This window comes from Chiloscyllium punctatum, chromosome 10 (assembly GCF_047496795.1).
Source record: "Chiloscyllium punctatum isolate Juve2018m chromosome 10, sChiPun1.3, whole genome shotgun sequence".
Lineage (NCBI taxonomy): Eukaryota > Metazoa > Chordata > Chondrichthyes > Orectolobiformes > Hemiscylliidae > Chiloscyllium > Chiloscyllium punctatum.
Window position 1 is genome coordinate 110,645,523 of NC_092748.1, and position 17,372 is coordinate 110,662,894.

Here is a 17,372-nt window from a genome sequence, read left to right on the forward strand (position 1 = left end):
TCGATGGGCTGTTTCATTTACTCCTGCTTCCACTTCTTAATTCTTTGTGTTTTAACATAGGGCTGAGCTCACCTGATCAAAGGCTTGTTCAGTGGAGTCATGCAGCCTCTCCAGAAATTTCTCATTGACCTCTATGAGTTCCTGTATGTTACTGAAGATCACCGCTAGCTGATCTGGGGTCAGGAGTCCAGCCGCCTGCATGGGGAGGTGAAACTCCTCCTTGATAATGCGTAGGTCCTCCCCATAGCTCGATTCCGTGTTGACAAATTCCAAGATGGCCTCCTTACGCTCAGTCCTGCGCTTTGCACACTGTCCACAGAGGTTCTCTCGTATCTTCATGGCCTCCCTCAGGTCTGCCTCTGAGATGTCTCTCTCTCCGCAGTCGACACAGGGTCGATGGACAACCCAGGCCTGCACTGAACGTGCTGTCTCCCCCACCCGACTTTTCCATTTCTTGGCCATAGCTGGCCCAATACCGCTGTCCGCTCTCTCGACTTCTGCTGTTCTGCTCTTCCTTTCACGCTCAGCCTCTTCCTCCTCCCTCTCTTCACTTCTGTCATTCAGTCCCACCACACCACTGTCTGTGCTGAGGTTACTCCAGCGATGCTTTGATCTGTTGTCAGAGCCGGTTCTTCCCAGGTGACCATCTCTTGGCTTTGAGCTAGAAGAGGAGTCAGCCAGCCTGATGGAGGGGTTGGAAAGTGGATCTGTGTATTGGAGATGATGAAATCACAACCATTAGTAGATTTCTTGGAGCTGAGAAGTCTGATCATTGCCAATGTGGTACCAATGCTGGAGAGACCGACACAATGGTATAAGGTAGTAACACACCATGTCAGGGGACAGTAATAGTGTCAGGGGATAGTAACACACATGGGCAGGGAACATTAGCACACAATGTCAGGGATAGTGACATACGGTGACAGAGAGCGCAAGACAGTGACAAGGACAGTAATGCATAGTGTCAAGGGATAAAAACACATTGTCGGGATATTAAAACACAGTGTCATTAATACATAATGTCAGGGGATAGTAACACAGTAGCAATGCACACGATCGGGTTAGTATCCATCGGTGATAGTAGCACTTGGTGTCAAGGGATGCAAAACAATGTCAGGGGACAGTAACCACACCATCAGCAGATAGTAACACACTGTCATGGAAAAGAGCACACGTTATGGGATATTAATACACATGGCTATGAGATACTAGGAGAAAGTGAGGACTGCAGCTGCTGGAGATCAAAGTCGAAGAGTGTGGTGCTGGAAAATCACAGCTGGTCAGGCAGCATCCGAGGAGAAGGAGAGTCCTGATGAAGGGCTTAAGCCCGAGACGTCGACTCTCCTGTTCCTTGCATGCAGCCTGATCAGCTGTGCTTCTCCAGCACCACACTCTTCGACATGGTTATGAGATGTTAACATGTACTGCCATGGCATGCTAACATACATGGTCATTGCAGTAGTAACACACACTGTCACAGGATGTTGATACACACCACGAGACGGTACTACAGGATAACAACAATAGTCATTATTGGGATAATACTGTGTGATATTATAAAGTAATAAATGTGAATACTTTAGAAATCAGTGCAGGTTTAATTATAACTAAATACCCAAGGGGTAGCTTTACCGGTAAGTACTCATTATTCAGTGATTACACCCATTTCCATAGTCTCTCAAAATCAGTTAACATTTCTTTCAATATTTCAGGTCTATCAATCTCTAGACTTCACAAGGGCAAGAGGACAAACAAGAATCCGAACATAAATCCACTTGCAAGAGTTCCCCTTACACCAGGCGGCCTCTGATACCTCGACATTAAGAAGTAAAAGCTGGAACAGGCCATTCACTCTCTCAAGCCTGCTTCACTCAGCAATATGATCATAGCTGATGTTCACAGCAATTCCATATTCTTGACACACCCCATACCTTTGGATATCCTCATTGCCCGAAAATCTATCAATGACTGTCTGTGTATCAGTCAATGACTGGCCTCCTTGAGGGAAGGAAATCTGCTGTCATCACCTGGTCTAGCTTATGTGTCACTCCAAACCCACCATAATGTGGTTGACTCACTTTCCCTCTAAGATGAGTGAAGATTAGAGTGGTGCTGGAAAAGCACAGAAGGGCAGGCAGCATCCGAGGAGCAGGAAAATCAACGTTTCAGGCATAAGCCCTTCTCCTGCTCCTCGGATGCTGCCTGACCTGCTGTGTTTTTCCAGCACCACACTCTTTGACTCTGATCTTCAGCATCTGCAGTCCTCCAAGCTAATGATGCAAGCAAAGAAATGAAAAGGTGGACCCTTCGTATGCAAACAACTTCTCCCATTATTTGTGCTGAAGCAGAACTCGACACCACCACTTCTCACTCAAGAGAGACCAATGCGAATTGAGCTATCCAACATATGGAAGTCCAACAGCCGGTGTTTTACTCACTCCCACTGTTGCCGTCCTTCTCTTGGCGTCTCTTCTGACCAAGGCCCCAAGCGGCAGCCGCTATCCTCATCTCCAACTGCTTCCGTTTGACTGCGTCAGCTGGCATGGGGTCGCTGAAATGGGGGCGCAGGCGGCATTCACGTTGGGCCTTGGCACTCTCCGTAGTCCCATAGGCTGCGTCAGAGCTTGACCTTCGACATCCAGGGAGGGAATGCTGAGGAAGCAAGGGAAAGAAATGTTAGAAAGAGCGTGAAATGAAGAATTGATCCATTCTTCTCCGGCCAATGGTGATAATAAAGGGAGCTTTACCATGGCCAATAAGAGGAGAGACTGTTTGGGTGCTGCTGATGCAATCTGGGGACTCCCCCATGACATAATAGCTAGCAGGGTGGCCTGCTCCTTGGGCAAGTCACAATCACTTTTGTCTTTCTTTATTCTTTCACGGGATGTGGCACCACTGGCACCCCAGCATTTGCTGTCCATCCCATAATGCCCTGGAAATTACAGACGTGTCTCGTCATTTCTGAGGGCAGTTGAGAGTCCACCGCATCGCTTTGGGTCTTAAATTACATGTAGGTCATACCAGGTGGTCAGCTGATTTGCTTCCCTAAAGGCTACTGATGAACTAAATGGGTTTGTAAACAATTAATGATAGTTTCGTGGCCACCAGCTTTCAATTCTATATTCCTGAACCAAATTTAAACACACCAGTGGGTGGTCGGATCCTTCTCATCACATTCCCAGCCAACCGAAGCCATGATCTTCTTGTCCTTTCCCCTCTGCCATTCCACTCTCACCATTTCACATCATCTCCAGATCCAAACTTTGTTTCTTGTCTTGCCTCATTACTGTCCTTTATTTGCTGCAGATGCTGGAGACCAGAGTTGAAAAATGTGATGCTGGAAAAACACAGCAGGCCAGGCAGCATCCAAGGAGCAGGATAATTGACGTTTCGTGCATAAGCCCTTCTTCAGGAATATTCCTGAAGAAGGGCTTATGCCTGAAACGTCGATTCTCCTGCTCCTCAGATGCTGCCTGGCCTGCTGTGTTTTTCCAGCATCACATTTTTCAACTTTATTTGCTGGTACCAACTTCCCTTCCATCAGTTCATCACTCTGCCCTCCATCTGACTGTAGACAATCACTCTGCCCTTTTCTCCCCCTCTCTTCCAGTGCTCGGTGGCTCCAGGCCTGCTTAGAAACTGTTAAATCTATTATATCTTCCAGTACTGATGAAAGGTCATCGACCTGAATTGTGAGCTCTGTTTCACTCTTCCAGATGCTGCCAGACTTGCTGAGGGTTCCAAGACCTCTACTACCTGAGTCTTGTAATCCCATCATTCTAAATCTCCAGATGGGATGTCCCCATCCTACTTCCCTGCCCTTACACCTTCTCTCTCCTAGCACCTTGAAGAGGTTCCCCTTGTTCTCATTTTCCTCCCTTCCAGTTTCTGTAGTCAATGGTGATGTTGCCACTAAACTCATTTTGTCTTCCCCTATTAGCCTTTGAGAGGAACCATTCCTGCATAAAGCCTGGTCCACTCCTCAATTACCCCTCAGCCCTCTCCCTTCCATCAGCATCTTCTCTCACAAGTGCAAGGGGGTCCACACCACCTGTTTCACCTCCACCTTTCCCCACTGTCCAGGGCCTCTAACATACCATCCAATTTAAATTTCATCTTTTGATCTAGTACTTTCTCTGCTCACAATATTGTCCCCTCTGAACCTGGGAGAGTCAGTGCAAATTGACTGCTTGCATTTAGTCTTTAAGTGTGACCTCAAGTAATTAGTCGCCTGTTGTTTTAATTGTTTATCCCATGCTCACTCCGACCCCTCTGTCTGCTGCAGCCTTCCAATGAAGCTCAGAGAAAGCAGCATCGAGGGGCAACATCCCGTCTTTATTCAGGAGCAGCAGCAAACTCAACAGTTTCCGTTCATAACAAGTGACCTAATTTTCTCTGATGACAGCCATTGATAAGTATTTTTCACACATTCTCTCAACCAATTGTGTCTTTATTTGTCTCATCACCACCCATTTGCCTTGTAACATTATCTCTTCTGTCATTCAATCTGTCCTGCCTTCCACTATATCCTTATGACCTTTCCTTTCTCCCTCCTGCACCTTTTCCCTATCTCTGCAGTTGTGTAAAACAGGTCACATTTCTAAATTCCAATTGTGAGAAAAGGTAATTGATCTGAAATATTAGCTTTGATTTTGTCTCCCCACCCCTGCTTCCTGACCCAATTCTGTTTTTATTTCAGATTACCAGCATCCACAGAATTTTGCTTTGTTGTAAGCATAAACGATCTCAAGCCTTTCTGGTTAGATTCTAGTCCATAACTCTCTCCTTGCTATATAAACCACCCCAACCTCTCGAATAGATTCTAGTCTATAACTCTCTCCTTGCTATATAAACCACCCCAACCTCTCAAATAGATTCTAGTTTATAACTCTCTCCTTGCTATATAAACCACCCCAACCTCTCAAATAGATTCTAGTCTATAACTCACTCCTTGCTATATAAACCACCCCAACCTCTCGAATAGATTCTAGTCCATAACTCTCTCCTTGCTATATAAACCGCCCCAACCTCTCGAATAGATTCTAGTCCATAACTCTCTCCTTGCTATATAAACCACCCCAACCTCTCGAATAGATTCTAGTCCATAACCACCCCAACCTCTCGAATAGATTCTAGTCCATAACTCTCTCCTTGCTATATAAACCACCCCAACTTCTCGAATAGATTCTAGTCCATAACTCTCTCCTTGCTTTATAATCCACCCAACTTCTTGATTAGATTCCACTCACTAACTATCTCCCTGCTGTACAAATGAGCACACCCCCTCAATTAGATTGCAGTCTGTAACTCACTCCTTGCTATATAAACAATCCTAAGTTTTGACAAAGGGTCAGTTAGACTCGAAATGTCAGCTCTTTTCTCTCCTTACAGATGCTGCCAGACCTGCTGAGATTTTCCAGCATTTTCTCTTTTGGTTTCAGATTCCAACATCCACAGTAATTTGCTTTTAAACAAGCCTAATGCCTCAATTAGATTGCAAGTTGCAATTTACTCCCAGATATCCACTATGTAAACTATTGATTAGATTCCAGTTTGCAACTCACTGCTTGCTGTCTTGCATTCTTTTTTAGAAACAACCTAAACTTCTCAATTAGATTCCAACTTGTACATTATCCTGGTGATCCATCATTTTATTATACCTTTTGGTTTGTCTCTCAAAGTGAGAAAGATATTTACCATAAAGTACAGGCTAAAGTGGAGCCTTTTAGCATGGGGAGGCTGTTGCATTGGAGTTAACCCAGGTGGGGTTCTGGCTGACCAGCAGACTCTGAGGCTGTTACTGTCTGCCAGGAGAAAGTGAGGACTGCAGCTGCTGGAGATCAGAGTCCAGAGTGTGATGCTGGAAAAGCACAGTATGTCAGGCAGCAGCCGAGGGGCAGGAGAATCAATATTTTGGGCATAACCCCTTCCTGATGAAGGGCTTCTGTCCGAAACATTGATTCTCCTGCTCCTCAGATGCTGCTGATCTGCTGTGCTTTTCCAGCACCCCACTCTTCAACTCATACTGTCTGCCATTGGGCATAATGGAAGGAGTAGCAGGTGAGTCATCGATCTGATGTGACCGTGCCCTCGCTTTCCATGGTTATCAAGGCTGGGACTTGAACACGCAACTTCTGGCTAAGTGGTAGAGATGCTACCCAGTGTCCCACGAGACCATCTCTTTTACTCTGCTTATAAACCATCGCAACACTAGACTAGATTCAAGTCTATACAAAAACCACCCAAACCTCTTGATTAGATGCCAGCTTGTAATGCACTCCTGAGTATCCAGTATTCTATATATGTAAACCACCTGAATCTCTTGATACAATTTTCCTCACCACATGTCTGGGCCTGCTGCAAGCTAATTGATAGAGATTGATTGCCAGATGAACCAACCACTCCATTAACATTGTTTTATATGACTATCAGGATGACCGAAGACAATATTCAATAGGCTGTGGTCTGTCTACGTCTAGCAATGCCCTACGATGCTGCACTTCCACTGTTATCTCTCTCAAGGGTTCATCAATAACATAATGCATCACGTTGCCACACCACTGACATCCAAGTGGATTGTATCGGTTCAAGCTGCAATTAGTCACCACCACCAAGCTGTTCCTGCCTTATTCCCTTGCCTGTGAGGGTAAATCTCTGGGTCAGCCGACTGTAAGTGTTCTCGACTCGCAGCCAAAAGCAATAAAGTAGCACTTATTTACACAATCTGTCTGCCGACGAACACCAGCGAGCTTCTGATTGCCTTCTGCGCCGCAGTCCAGCGTCGCCGTGGAAACCGGGACTGATTGATTGTCCTGTTCATTGACGGTGATGTCACCCAGCTCCTGGAGATGGGCTGATGGTACAGCCGCAGCTTCTGCAGTGCAGCTGTTAAAGGAAGCAGAACGCACTGATCAGAACAAAGTCCCACATTGCAGCCTTTTAGAACACCGGTCATGCAGTCATTCCTGTTCCAGACTCTCACACAACCTGTTAGAAGCTTGTGGTGATACTTCCTCTTACTGGGGTTTTTCGTTGCTGCATGAATTTATTGAAGGGAAAAATCTTGCATTGCTACAGCACCTTATATGAATGTCCCATGATGCTCCATGGCCACCTTTGAAGCGTAATGCCTGTTGTAATGTACAGAAGTATGGTAGTCAAACAGAAGACTCGGGGGTGGAGAGATAAATGGGAGGGGGTGGGGCTGGGGGAAGGTAGCTGAGTGTACGAGAGGTAGATGGAGGTGGGGGCAAAGGTGACAGGTTGGAGAGGAGAGTGGAGCAGATAGGTGGGAAGGAAGATGGACAGGAAGGACAAATCATGAGGGTGGTGCCGAGCTGAAAGGTTGAAACTGGGATAAGGTGGGGGGGAGGGGGAATGTGGAAACTGGTGAAGTCCACATTGATGCCATGGAGTTGGAGGGTCCCGAAGCAGAAGATGAGGCATTCTTCCTCCAGGTGTCAGGTGCTAAAGGAGTGGCGATGGAGGAGGCCCAGGACCTGCACATCCCTGGTGGGGTGGGAGGGGGAGTTGAAGTGTTCGGCCTCAGGGCAGTGGGGTTAGTTGGTGCGGGTGTCCTGGAAATGTTCCCTGAAGCGTTCCGCGAGTAGGTGTCCTGTCTCCCCAGTGTAGAGGAGACCACATCGGGAGCAATGGATACAGTAAATGACACTGATGGATGTGCAGGTGAAACTTTGAAGAATGTGGAAGGCTCCTTTGGGGCCTTGGATGGAGGTGAGGGAGGAGGTGTGGGCGCAGGTTTTGCAATTCTTGCGGTGGCAGGGGAAGGTGCCAGGACGGGAGGGTGGTTTGGTGGGGTGGTGTGGACCTGACCAGGTAGTTGCGGAGGGAACAGTCTTTACAGAAAGTGGATGGGGTGGGAAGGGAAATATATCTCTAGTGGTGGGGTCTGTTTGTAGGTGGCGGAAATGGCGAAGGATGATGTGATGTATACAGAGGTTGGTGGGGTGCAAGTTGAGGACTGGATGTTCTGACTTTTTTTATACTGCTACATAGGAGGGGTGAGAGGTGACTTTATAGAAGTTTACAAAGTTATGAGAGGTATGGACAGAGTTATTGGTAGTGTCTTTTCCCTGGGATGGGGGATTTCAACACTAGTGGGCACATTTTTAAGGTGAGAGGAGAGAGATTTAAAAAAGACATGAGAAGCAAAATTTTACATAGAGGGTGTTCTTGTGTGGAATGAAATTCCAGAGGAAGTGGTGGATGTGGGTATGATTACAATATTTAAAAGATAATGTGGATAAGTACATTAATAGGAAAGGCTTGGAGGGAAATGAGTCAGGAGCAGGTAGGTGGGACTAGTTTAGTTTAGGATTATGTTCGGCATGGATAGGTTGGAGCGAAGGGTCTGTTTCCATGCTGTATAATTCTATGACTCTATGAGACTGGGACTGCCGTAGTGTTAAAGGTTTAGATGGCGAGGAATTTATCAAGCATGTAGAAGAACATTTTCTGTTTCAGTATGTGAATGTACCTAGTGTCATAGAGATATACAGCATGGAAACAGACCCTTCGGACCAACCTGTCCATGCCGACCAGATATCCCAACCCAATCTAGTCCCACCTACCAGCAGAGAAGGTGCAAAACCTGACCTACTCTTGGGAAATAAGGCAGGGCAGGTGACTGAGGTGTCAGTGGGGGAGCACTTTGGGGCCAGCGACCATAATTCTATTAGTTTTAAAATAATGATGGAAAAGGATAGACAAGATCTAAAAGTTGAAGTTCTAAATTGGAGAAAGGCTAAATTTGACAGTATTAGGCAAGAACTTTCAAAAGCTGATTGGGCATAGCTAATCACAGGTAAAGGGACGGCTGGAAAATGGGAAGCCTTCAGAAATGAGATAACGAGAATCCAGAGAAAGTATATTCCTGTCAGGGTGAAAGGAAAGGCTGGTAGGTATAGGGAATGCTGGATGACTAAAGAAATTGAGGGTTTGGTTAAGAAAAAGAAGGAAGCATATGTCAGGTATAGACAGGTATAGATCGAGTGAATCCTTAGAAGAGTATAAAGGTAGTAGCAGTACACTTCAGAGAGAAATCAAGAGGGCAAAAAGGGGACATGAGATAGCTTTGGTAAATAGTGTTAAGGAGAATCGAAAGGGTGTTTACAAATACATTAAGGACAAAAGGGTAACGAGGGAGAGAATAGGGCTCCTCAAAGATCAGCAAGGCGGCCTTTGTATGGAGCTGCAGGAGATGGGGGAGATACTAAACGAGTATTTTGCATCAGTGTTTAGTGTGGAGAAGGACATGGAAGATATAGACTGTAGGGAAATAGATGGTGACATCTTGAAAAATATCCAGATTACAGAGGAGGAAGTGCTGGATGTCTTGAGACGCATTAAAGTGGATAAATCCCCAGGACCTGATCAGGTGTACCCTAGCGCTCTGTGGGAAGCTAGAGAAGTCATTGCTGGGCCTCTTGCTGAGACATTTGAAACATCAATAGTCACAGGTGAGGTGCTAGAAGTCTGGAGGTTGACTAATGTGGTGCTCCTATTTAAGCAAGGTGGTAAGGACAACCAGGGAACTATAGACCAGTGAGCCTGACGTTGGTGGTGGACAAATTGTTGGAGGGAATCCTGAGGGACAGGATGTACACGTATTTGGAAAGGCAAGGATTGATTAGGAATAGGGAACGTGGTTCTGCGCGTGAGAAATCATGTCTCACAAACTTGATTGAGTTTTTTGAAGAATTAACAAAAAGGATGGATGAGGGCAGAGTGGTAGACATGATCTATATGGGCTTCAGTGAGGCATTCGACAAGGTTCCCCATGGGAGACTGTTAGCAAGGTCAGATCTAATGGAATACAGGGAGAACTCGCCATTTGAATACAGAACTGGCTCAAAGGTAGAAGACAGAGGGTGGTGTTGGAGGCCTGTAACCAGTGGAGTGCCACATGGATCGATGCTGGGTCCACTGTTTTTCATCATTTATATAAATGATTTGAATGTGAACTTCAGAGGTATAGTTAGTAAGTTTGCAGATGACACCAAAATTGGAGGTGTAGTGGACAGCAAAGAAGGTTACCTCGGATTACAACTGGATCTTGATCAGATGGGCCAATGGGCTGAGAAGTGGCAGATGGATTTTAATTTCGATAAATACAAGGTGCTGCATTTTGGGAAAGCAAATCTTAGCAGGACTTATACACTTAATGGTAAGGTCCTAGGGAGTGTTGCTGAACAAAGAGACCTTGGAGTGCAGGTTCATAGCTCCTTGAAAGTAGAGTTGCAGGTAGATAGGATAGTGAAGAAGGTGTTTGGTATGCTTTCCTTTATTGGTCAGAGTGTTGAGTACAGGAGTTGGGAGGTCATGTTGCGGCTGTACAGGACATTGGTTAGGCCACTGTTGGAATATCGTGTGCAATTCTGGTCTCTTTCCTATCGGAAAGATGTTGTGAAACTTGAAAGGGTTCAGAAAAGATTTACAAGGATGAACAAAGGATGAAAACAAGGATGTTTTCCCTGGAGCATCAGAGGCTGAGGGGTGACCTTATAGAGGTTTATTAAATCAGGAGGGGCATGAATAGGGTAAATAGTCAAGGTCTTTTCCCTGGGGTTGGGAAGTCCAGAACTAGAGGGCATAGATTTAGGGTGAGAGGGGAAAGATATAAAAGCGACCTAAAGGGCAACGTTTTCACACAAAGGGTGGTGCATGTGTGGAATGAGCTGCCAGAGGAAGTGGTGGAGGCTGGTACAATTGCAACATTTAAGAGGCATTTGGATGGGTATATGAATAGGAAGGGTTTGGAGGGATATGGGCCAGGTGCTGGCAGGTGGGACTGGATTGGGTTAGAATATCTAGTCGGCATGGACGGGTTGGACTGAGGTGTCTGTTTCTGTGCTGTACATCTCTATGACTCTTTAACAACATTGCTATGACCAAATTATTTTGTTTTATTGAGGATGATCAAGGGATTAACATGGCTGGCAAGCTGAAAGAACCCTCCTGCCCTTCTTCATGGTAGTGCCAGGTGACCTTTTGCCTTCACCTGAAAGGGTAAATAGGGCCTCCGACAATGTCTCATCCAAAAAGACCGTACCTTTGACCATGTAGCATTCCCTCCATGCTGACATTGCATGCCCTAGGCTGGATTTTATACCTGAGTCACTGGAGTGGGATTTGAACTCACAACTTGTTGACACGGCAGAACATTGGATGTTACGATTCACTATTCTGAAGAAGAGTCACCGGACCTGAAAGGTTTCGTTTGATTACTTTCCACAGACACTGCCAGATCTGCTGAGTTTTTCCAGCAATTTCTGTTTTTGTTTTTGTTTAGGAATGTATACCCTGGCTCAAAAAGTGGTGCTGCCGATTAGGCAGCGTCCAAGGAGCAGGAGAGTCACGGTTACAAGCATAAGCTTTTTGTCAGGAATGTCATTCCCTATGAATAGCTTATGCTCGAAACGTCGACCCTCCTGCTCCTCAGATGCTGCCTGACTGGCTGTGCTTTTCCAGCACCACACTATTTGACTCTGATCTCCAGCATCTGCAGTCCTCTTTTTTCTCTCTTGTATACCCTGGCTCTTAGGATAGAATGGCTGTTGGATGAACTGCTGCCAATAAAGGCGCTTAATACCTAAGTTTTAGCTATTACAGTAAGAGAGCAGGTTTCTCACCTCTACTGGACCAAATTTGGCCTCATCCTTTGCAACGAGCAATGGTCCTAACCAGCACTATGTGCCTGTTACATTTCCTCATCTCTGTACCTCCCCTCTTCTTAAATCATCTAGCCCACTCTTCAATGTTGATTCGGTCTTTGCTTCAAACACTCACTCTGGTCAGAGCCTATTATAAAAGAAAATCACCCACTCTCTGTCCTTAACCTGTTACACTTAATCTCATATCTACATCTTTTTACTCCAAGCCCCTTATCATTTTAAGTAGCAAATTTAAAACTGAGTTGGGGGGAAACTTCTTCTCCCAAAGGGCTGTGAATCTATGGCATTCGCTGCCCCAAAGTGCGGTGGATGCTGAGACAGTGAGTAAATTTAAGGAGGAGTCAGACAGATTTTTAATTGGTGATGGGTTGAAGGGACATGGAGAGAAGGCAGGAAAATGGGGGGTGAGGAACATATCAGCCGTGATCAAATGACGGAGCAGATTCTATGGGCTGAATGCCTTAATTCTGCTCCTATATCTTATGAACTTATGAACTTAAGTGTCATATGCACAGCATAAGTTTTCGAAGGTGACTCACCCACCACCTTCTCATGGAAAATTAGGGATGGGCAATAAATCCTGCAATGCCCATTTCACACCTGAATGATTTTTTTTTAAATTGCATTTCTTATTGCACTGTTCAACCCTTTACTTCATCTCCCCTCCCTGTTAGTTCAGGGGAGTCTTTAATTCGCTTGTAATAGATGATTGAATGTCTTAAATAGCAGAGAGATGAATACGTTAATGAATTTCCCATTCCTCAAGGTCATTTGTTCGAAACCAAAGGCTAATCTAAAATCCTCGATCACCCCTCACCACATATCCACAGTGCCTATGTAACACTGAATCAAACTGCAGAAGATGTAGTCTCACAAAAGCCAGCAATGACTGCTGATTATAAATATCAGCACTTTCTCAGACAGGAAAACCTGGACTTATGAGATTGTTCTTCAGGTTTCAATTCAGATCCAGAGGGCCTTGTTACTGCTTTTCTCCCATTGAATCATACAGCATGGAAACAAAGCCTTCAGTCTAACACATTCACGCTGACCAGACATCTCAATCTGACCTATTCCTATTTGCCACCATTTGGTCCATATCCCTCTAAACCCTTTCTCTTCATATACCCATCCAGATGCCTTTTAAATGTTGTAATTGTACCAGCCTCCACCACTTCCTGTGGCAGCTCGTCCCACACATGCACCACCCTGTGCTTGAAAATGTTGCTCCTTTTCAAATCTTTCTCCTCTCACCTTAAACCCTCTAGTTTTGGACTCAGCCACCCTAGGTTCAAGACTTCCTGACCTCCATCATTTTGTCTGAATTGCCTATTGAACTTAGCAATGGCATCCACAGGTGGGCCTATGGAATTCATTGCCACGGAGCGCAGTGGAGGCCGCAACATTAAATGTCTTCAAGGCAGAGATTGATAAATTCTTGATCTCACAAGGAATTAAGGGCTACAGGGAGAGAGAAGTTGAAATGCCTATCAGCCATGATTAAATGGCAGAATGGACTTGATGGGCCAAATGGCCTTACTTCCACTCCTATGTCTTATGGTCTTATAAGAGTGTAGGTGCCGCATACGGTGAAGAAGGCAAATAGTATGTTGGCCTTCGTACAGAGGGGATTTGAGTACAGGAGCAGGGGTATCTTATTCCATCTGTACAGTGGCATTTGTAAAAGTGCAGCTGGAGTATTGTATGCATTTTTGGTCTCCTTCTCTGAGAAGGGATATTCCAGCTATGGAGGAAGTATAACAATGGTTTACCAGACTGATTCCTGAGGTGGCTGGACTCACAAACAGGGAGAAACTGGATTAGCCAGGAGTCAAGAGAGTGGTGCTGGAAAAGCACAGCAGGTCAGGCAGCATCCAAGGAGCAGGCGAATCAATGTTTTGGGCAAAAGCCCTTCATCAGGAACTATATTCATGAAAGCTTAAAAGAATGATGGCAGCTCTCATAGAAACCCATAAAATTCTAACATAATTAAAGATGCCGGAAGGATGTTCTGGATAACTGGTGAGTCCAGACCCAGGATAAAGGATAAAGGATTAGCCTTTTAGGACACAGATGAGGAGGAATTTCTTCACTCAGAGAGTGGTAGGCATGTGGAATTCTCCACCGCAGTAAACTGCTGAGGCCAACTATTGAAAACTTTCAATAAAGATGTAGAAACAGTTCTTAGGACTAAAGGGATCAAAGAATTGTGTGTGGGGGGTGGGGAGAAGAGGAACAGGACACCGAGTTGGATGATCAGCCATGATCATGTGAATAAAAGAATATTATTGGGCCTGGAGGGTCTGAGTTATACAAAGAAGCTGGACAGGCTTGGTCTGTTTTCCTGGAGCGTAGTAGGTTGACGAGTGACCATATAGAGGTTTATAAATGATGAGGGTCACAGGAAAGAAGAAGAGCAAAGGGCTTTTCCCAAGGTTAGGGGAGTTCAAATCTAGAGGGCATTTAAGGTGAGAGGGGAAAGACTTCAACGGGTTCTCAGGGACAATGTTTCACACCGATGATGGTTCATATGTGGAATGAACTACAGTCATAGAGATGTACAACATGGAAACAGACATTTTGGTCCAACCCATCCATGCCAACCAGATATCCCAACCCAATCTAGTCCCACCTGCCAGCACCCGGCCCATATCCCTCCAAACCCTTCCTATTCATATACCCATCCAGATGCCTTTTAAATGTTGCAATTCTACCAGCCTCCACCACATCCTCTGGCAGCTCATTCCATACACGTACCACGTGAAAAGGTTGTCCCTTAGGTCTCTTTTCTATCTTTCCCCTCTCACCCTAAACCTATGCCCTCTAATTCTGGATTCCCCGACCCCAGGGAAAAGACTTTGCCTATTTATTCTATCCATGCCCCTCATAATTTTGTAAATCTCTATAAGGTCACCCCTCAGCCTCTGACGTTCCAGGGAAAACAGTCCCAGCCTGTTCAGCCTCTCCCTATAGCTCAGATCCTCCAACCCTGGCAATATCCTTGTAAATCTTTTCTAAACCCTTTCAAGTTTCACAACATCTTTCTGATAAGAAGGAGACCAGAGTTGCATGAAATATTCCAAAAGTGACCCAACCAATGTCCTGTACATCCACAACATGACCTCCCAACTCCTGTACTCAATACTCTGACCAATAAAGGAAAGCATACCAAACGCCTTCTTCACTGTCCTATCTACCTGTGACTCCACTTTCAAGGAGCTATGAACCTGCACTCCAAGGTCTCTTTGTTCAGCAACGCTCCCTAGGACCTTACCATTAAGTGTATAAGTCCTGTTAAGATTTGCTTTCCCAAAATGCAGCACCCCGGATTTATCTGAATTAAACTCCATTTGCCACTCCTCAGCCCATTGGCCCATCTAATCAAGATCCTGTTGTAATCTGAGGTAACCTTCTTCACTGTCCACTACACCTCCAATTTTGGTGTCATCTGCAAACTTACTAACTGTACCTCTTATGCTCGCATCCAAATCATTTATGTAAATGATAAAAACTAGAGGAGCCAGCGCCGATCCTTGTGGCACTCCATTGATCACAGGCCTCCAGTCCGAAAAACAACCCTCCACCATTACCCTCTCTCTTGAGGTAGATGCAGGTATAGTTACAACATTTAAAAGACATTTGGACAGGTACATGAATGGGAAAGGTTTAGAAGGTAATGGGCCAAGTGTGGGAAAATTGGACTATTTCTAGTCTGAGAAACCTAGTCAGCATGGATGAGTTGGACTGAAGGGTCTGTTTCTGTGCTGTATCACTCTATGACTCTTAAGACAGAGCAGGCTTGAAGGCCCGAATGCCAACTCCTGCTTCTATATTCTACATTTCTATTTATATGTACCTCGAGTCTCTGGCTTCCACAATTAACTGGAAACTGTTGGATAAAGCAGTTAATATCTGAAAGGGTTAACTAGCATCACAACATAAACTCCACCCATCCAGCCTGTTCTTGAGAGGAGTTAACCAGTTATAGTACCAATTGTTCCAGTGTTAAATCCATGTAGCTCTCACCAATGTGTACTTAACTGTTAAATTGAGCCTGATATATCACAAGAGACAACTGTGTATATTATATGTAATGTAATTAGCCATTCAGTACAATGTAATAAATATGCTGTTTATCAAGATGAGCTTTACTTCTGCTGAAAACCTCATATGAGCATACTTCCCCACAAGCTATCAGTAAATTAGATGAATACCAATAAGAAAGATTGGTAATAGTGAATCTACCCAAACGTCTTACATGGTTCTGGTGACCACAGCATATACCATGCTGACCGATATGCAGATTTGGTAAAATATATATCAGAAACATTCTCTTTATGTCTAACAGAGTAAAGCCTTTTAGAATCATAAAGACAGCTATCAGGTCACCCTTCAGGCTTCCCTTTACAAGCAATAATACCCCAGCCAGTCAGTCTTTCCTGATTGTTATAACCAAGTATTGATCTTCTAAATCTTATTTGCACCATATTGATTGTTTTTCAGCCAGAGGCATTGAAAGTGTTATTCGATGCTACAAAGTGATTGCGATGGTTAATCACTCCTGCTGTTGGATTCACCATGTCCTGAATCTAACCATTAAGATCCTCCACATCCACAATCAGAATTAGAATTGGACTTTATTCTCACAGATACTCAATGTTTGTCACCCAGGACAAGAATTTTCCCTGCACTGATTCGAAATCACCATCAGTGTTTGAGGTTATTCTTGAGCAGGAAGAAGATTGTGTTCCAACATATTTTCTTTAATGGGGTGTGGACAGGAGCAGCATTTGCTGCCAGTCCTTAATAGCTCTTGAACTGAGTGGCTGGCTAGGACCACGTGAAAGGACAGCTAGAGTCAACCATATTACTGTAGGCTACAGGAAGAGTCACTGGACCCGAAATGTTAACGTGGATTTCTCTCTACAGATGTTGCAAGACCTGAGCTTTTCCAGTAATTCCTTTTTTTGTCTCTGATTTCCAGCATTCACAATGCTTTCAGATTTTACTGTATGCCCAGACCAAGAAGGGGCAGATTTCCTTCCCTAAAGGACACCAAAGAACCAGATAATCTTTTACAACAAGCAATGATGATTCCTTGGCCATCATCACCGATTTTATTAATCAAATTTAAGGACCACCAACTGCTTTGATAGGACTTGAATCCCAGTCCCCAGTGCTTTAGTTGGGCCTTTGACTTACTGGATCATGGACAGTACCATTACACCATTACTCCACAAAACTGAGGAGACATTTGTTCAGCCAGAGAGTGGTGGGCCTGTGGAATTCATTGCCACAGAGCGCAGTGGAGTCTGGGATGTTAAATATCTTCAAGGCAGAGATTGATAAATTCTTGATCTCGCAAGGAATTAAGGGATATGGGGAGAGTGCGGGTAACTGGAGTGGAAATGCCCATCAGCCATGATTGAATGGTGGAGTGAATTCAATGGGCCAAATGGCCTTACTTCCACTCTTATGTCTTATGGTCTTATCTCCCTGATTTTAAACCTTCTCCAAACATTCATATCTCTCAACCTCCCTTAAGATTCTCCTTTGACTAGACTTTTTAATCACTTGTCCTAATATCTCCAAATGTGTCTCAGAGTCAATACAGCTCCTGGGTTACTCTGGCCAAGTGTGTGTGTGTGTGTGTATGTGTGTGTGTGTGTGTGTGTGTGT

The 17,372-nt window shown here is 44.8% G+C and overlaps 1 protein-coding gene across 2 annotated transcripts in view; it reads right to left on the reverse strand.

The window, feature by feature from the left end:
- Positions 1-17,372, reverse strand: part of arhgef49 (Rho guanine nucleotide exchange factor 49) — a 153,369-nt gene that overhangs the window by 15,983 nt on the left and 120,014 nt on the right. For both annotated transcript variants that reach the window (XM_072579936.1, XM_072579937.1), the window contains exons 3-5: positions 6,720-6,885; positions 2,439-2,652; positions 73-707 (exon numbers count right to left, since the gene is read on the reverse strand). In XM_072579936.1, the coding sequence (XP_072436037.1) occupies positions 73-707; positions 2,439-2,652; positions 6,720-6,885 (1,015 nt within the window). The remainder of the gene's footprint in view (positions 1-72; positions 708-2,438; positions 2,653-6,719; positions 6,886-17,372) is intronic.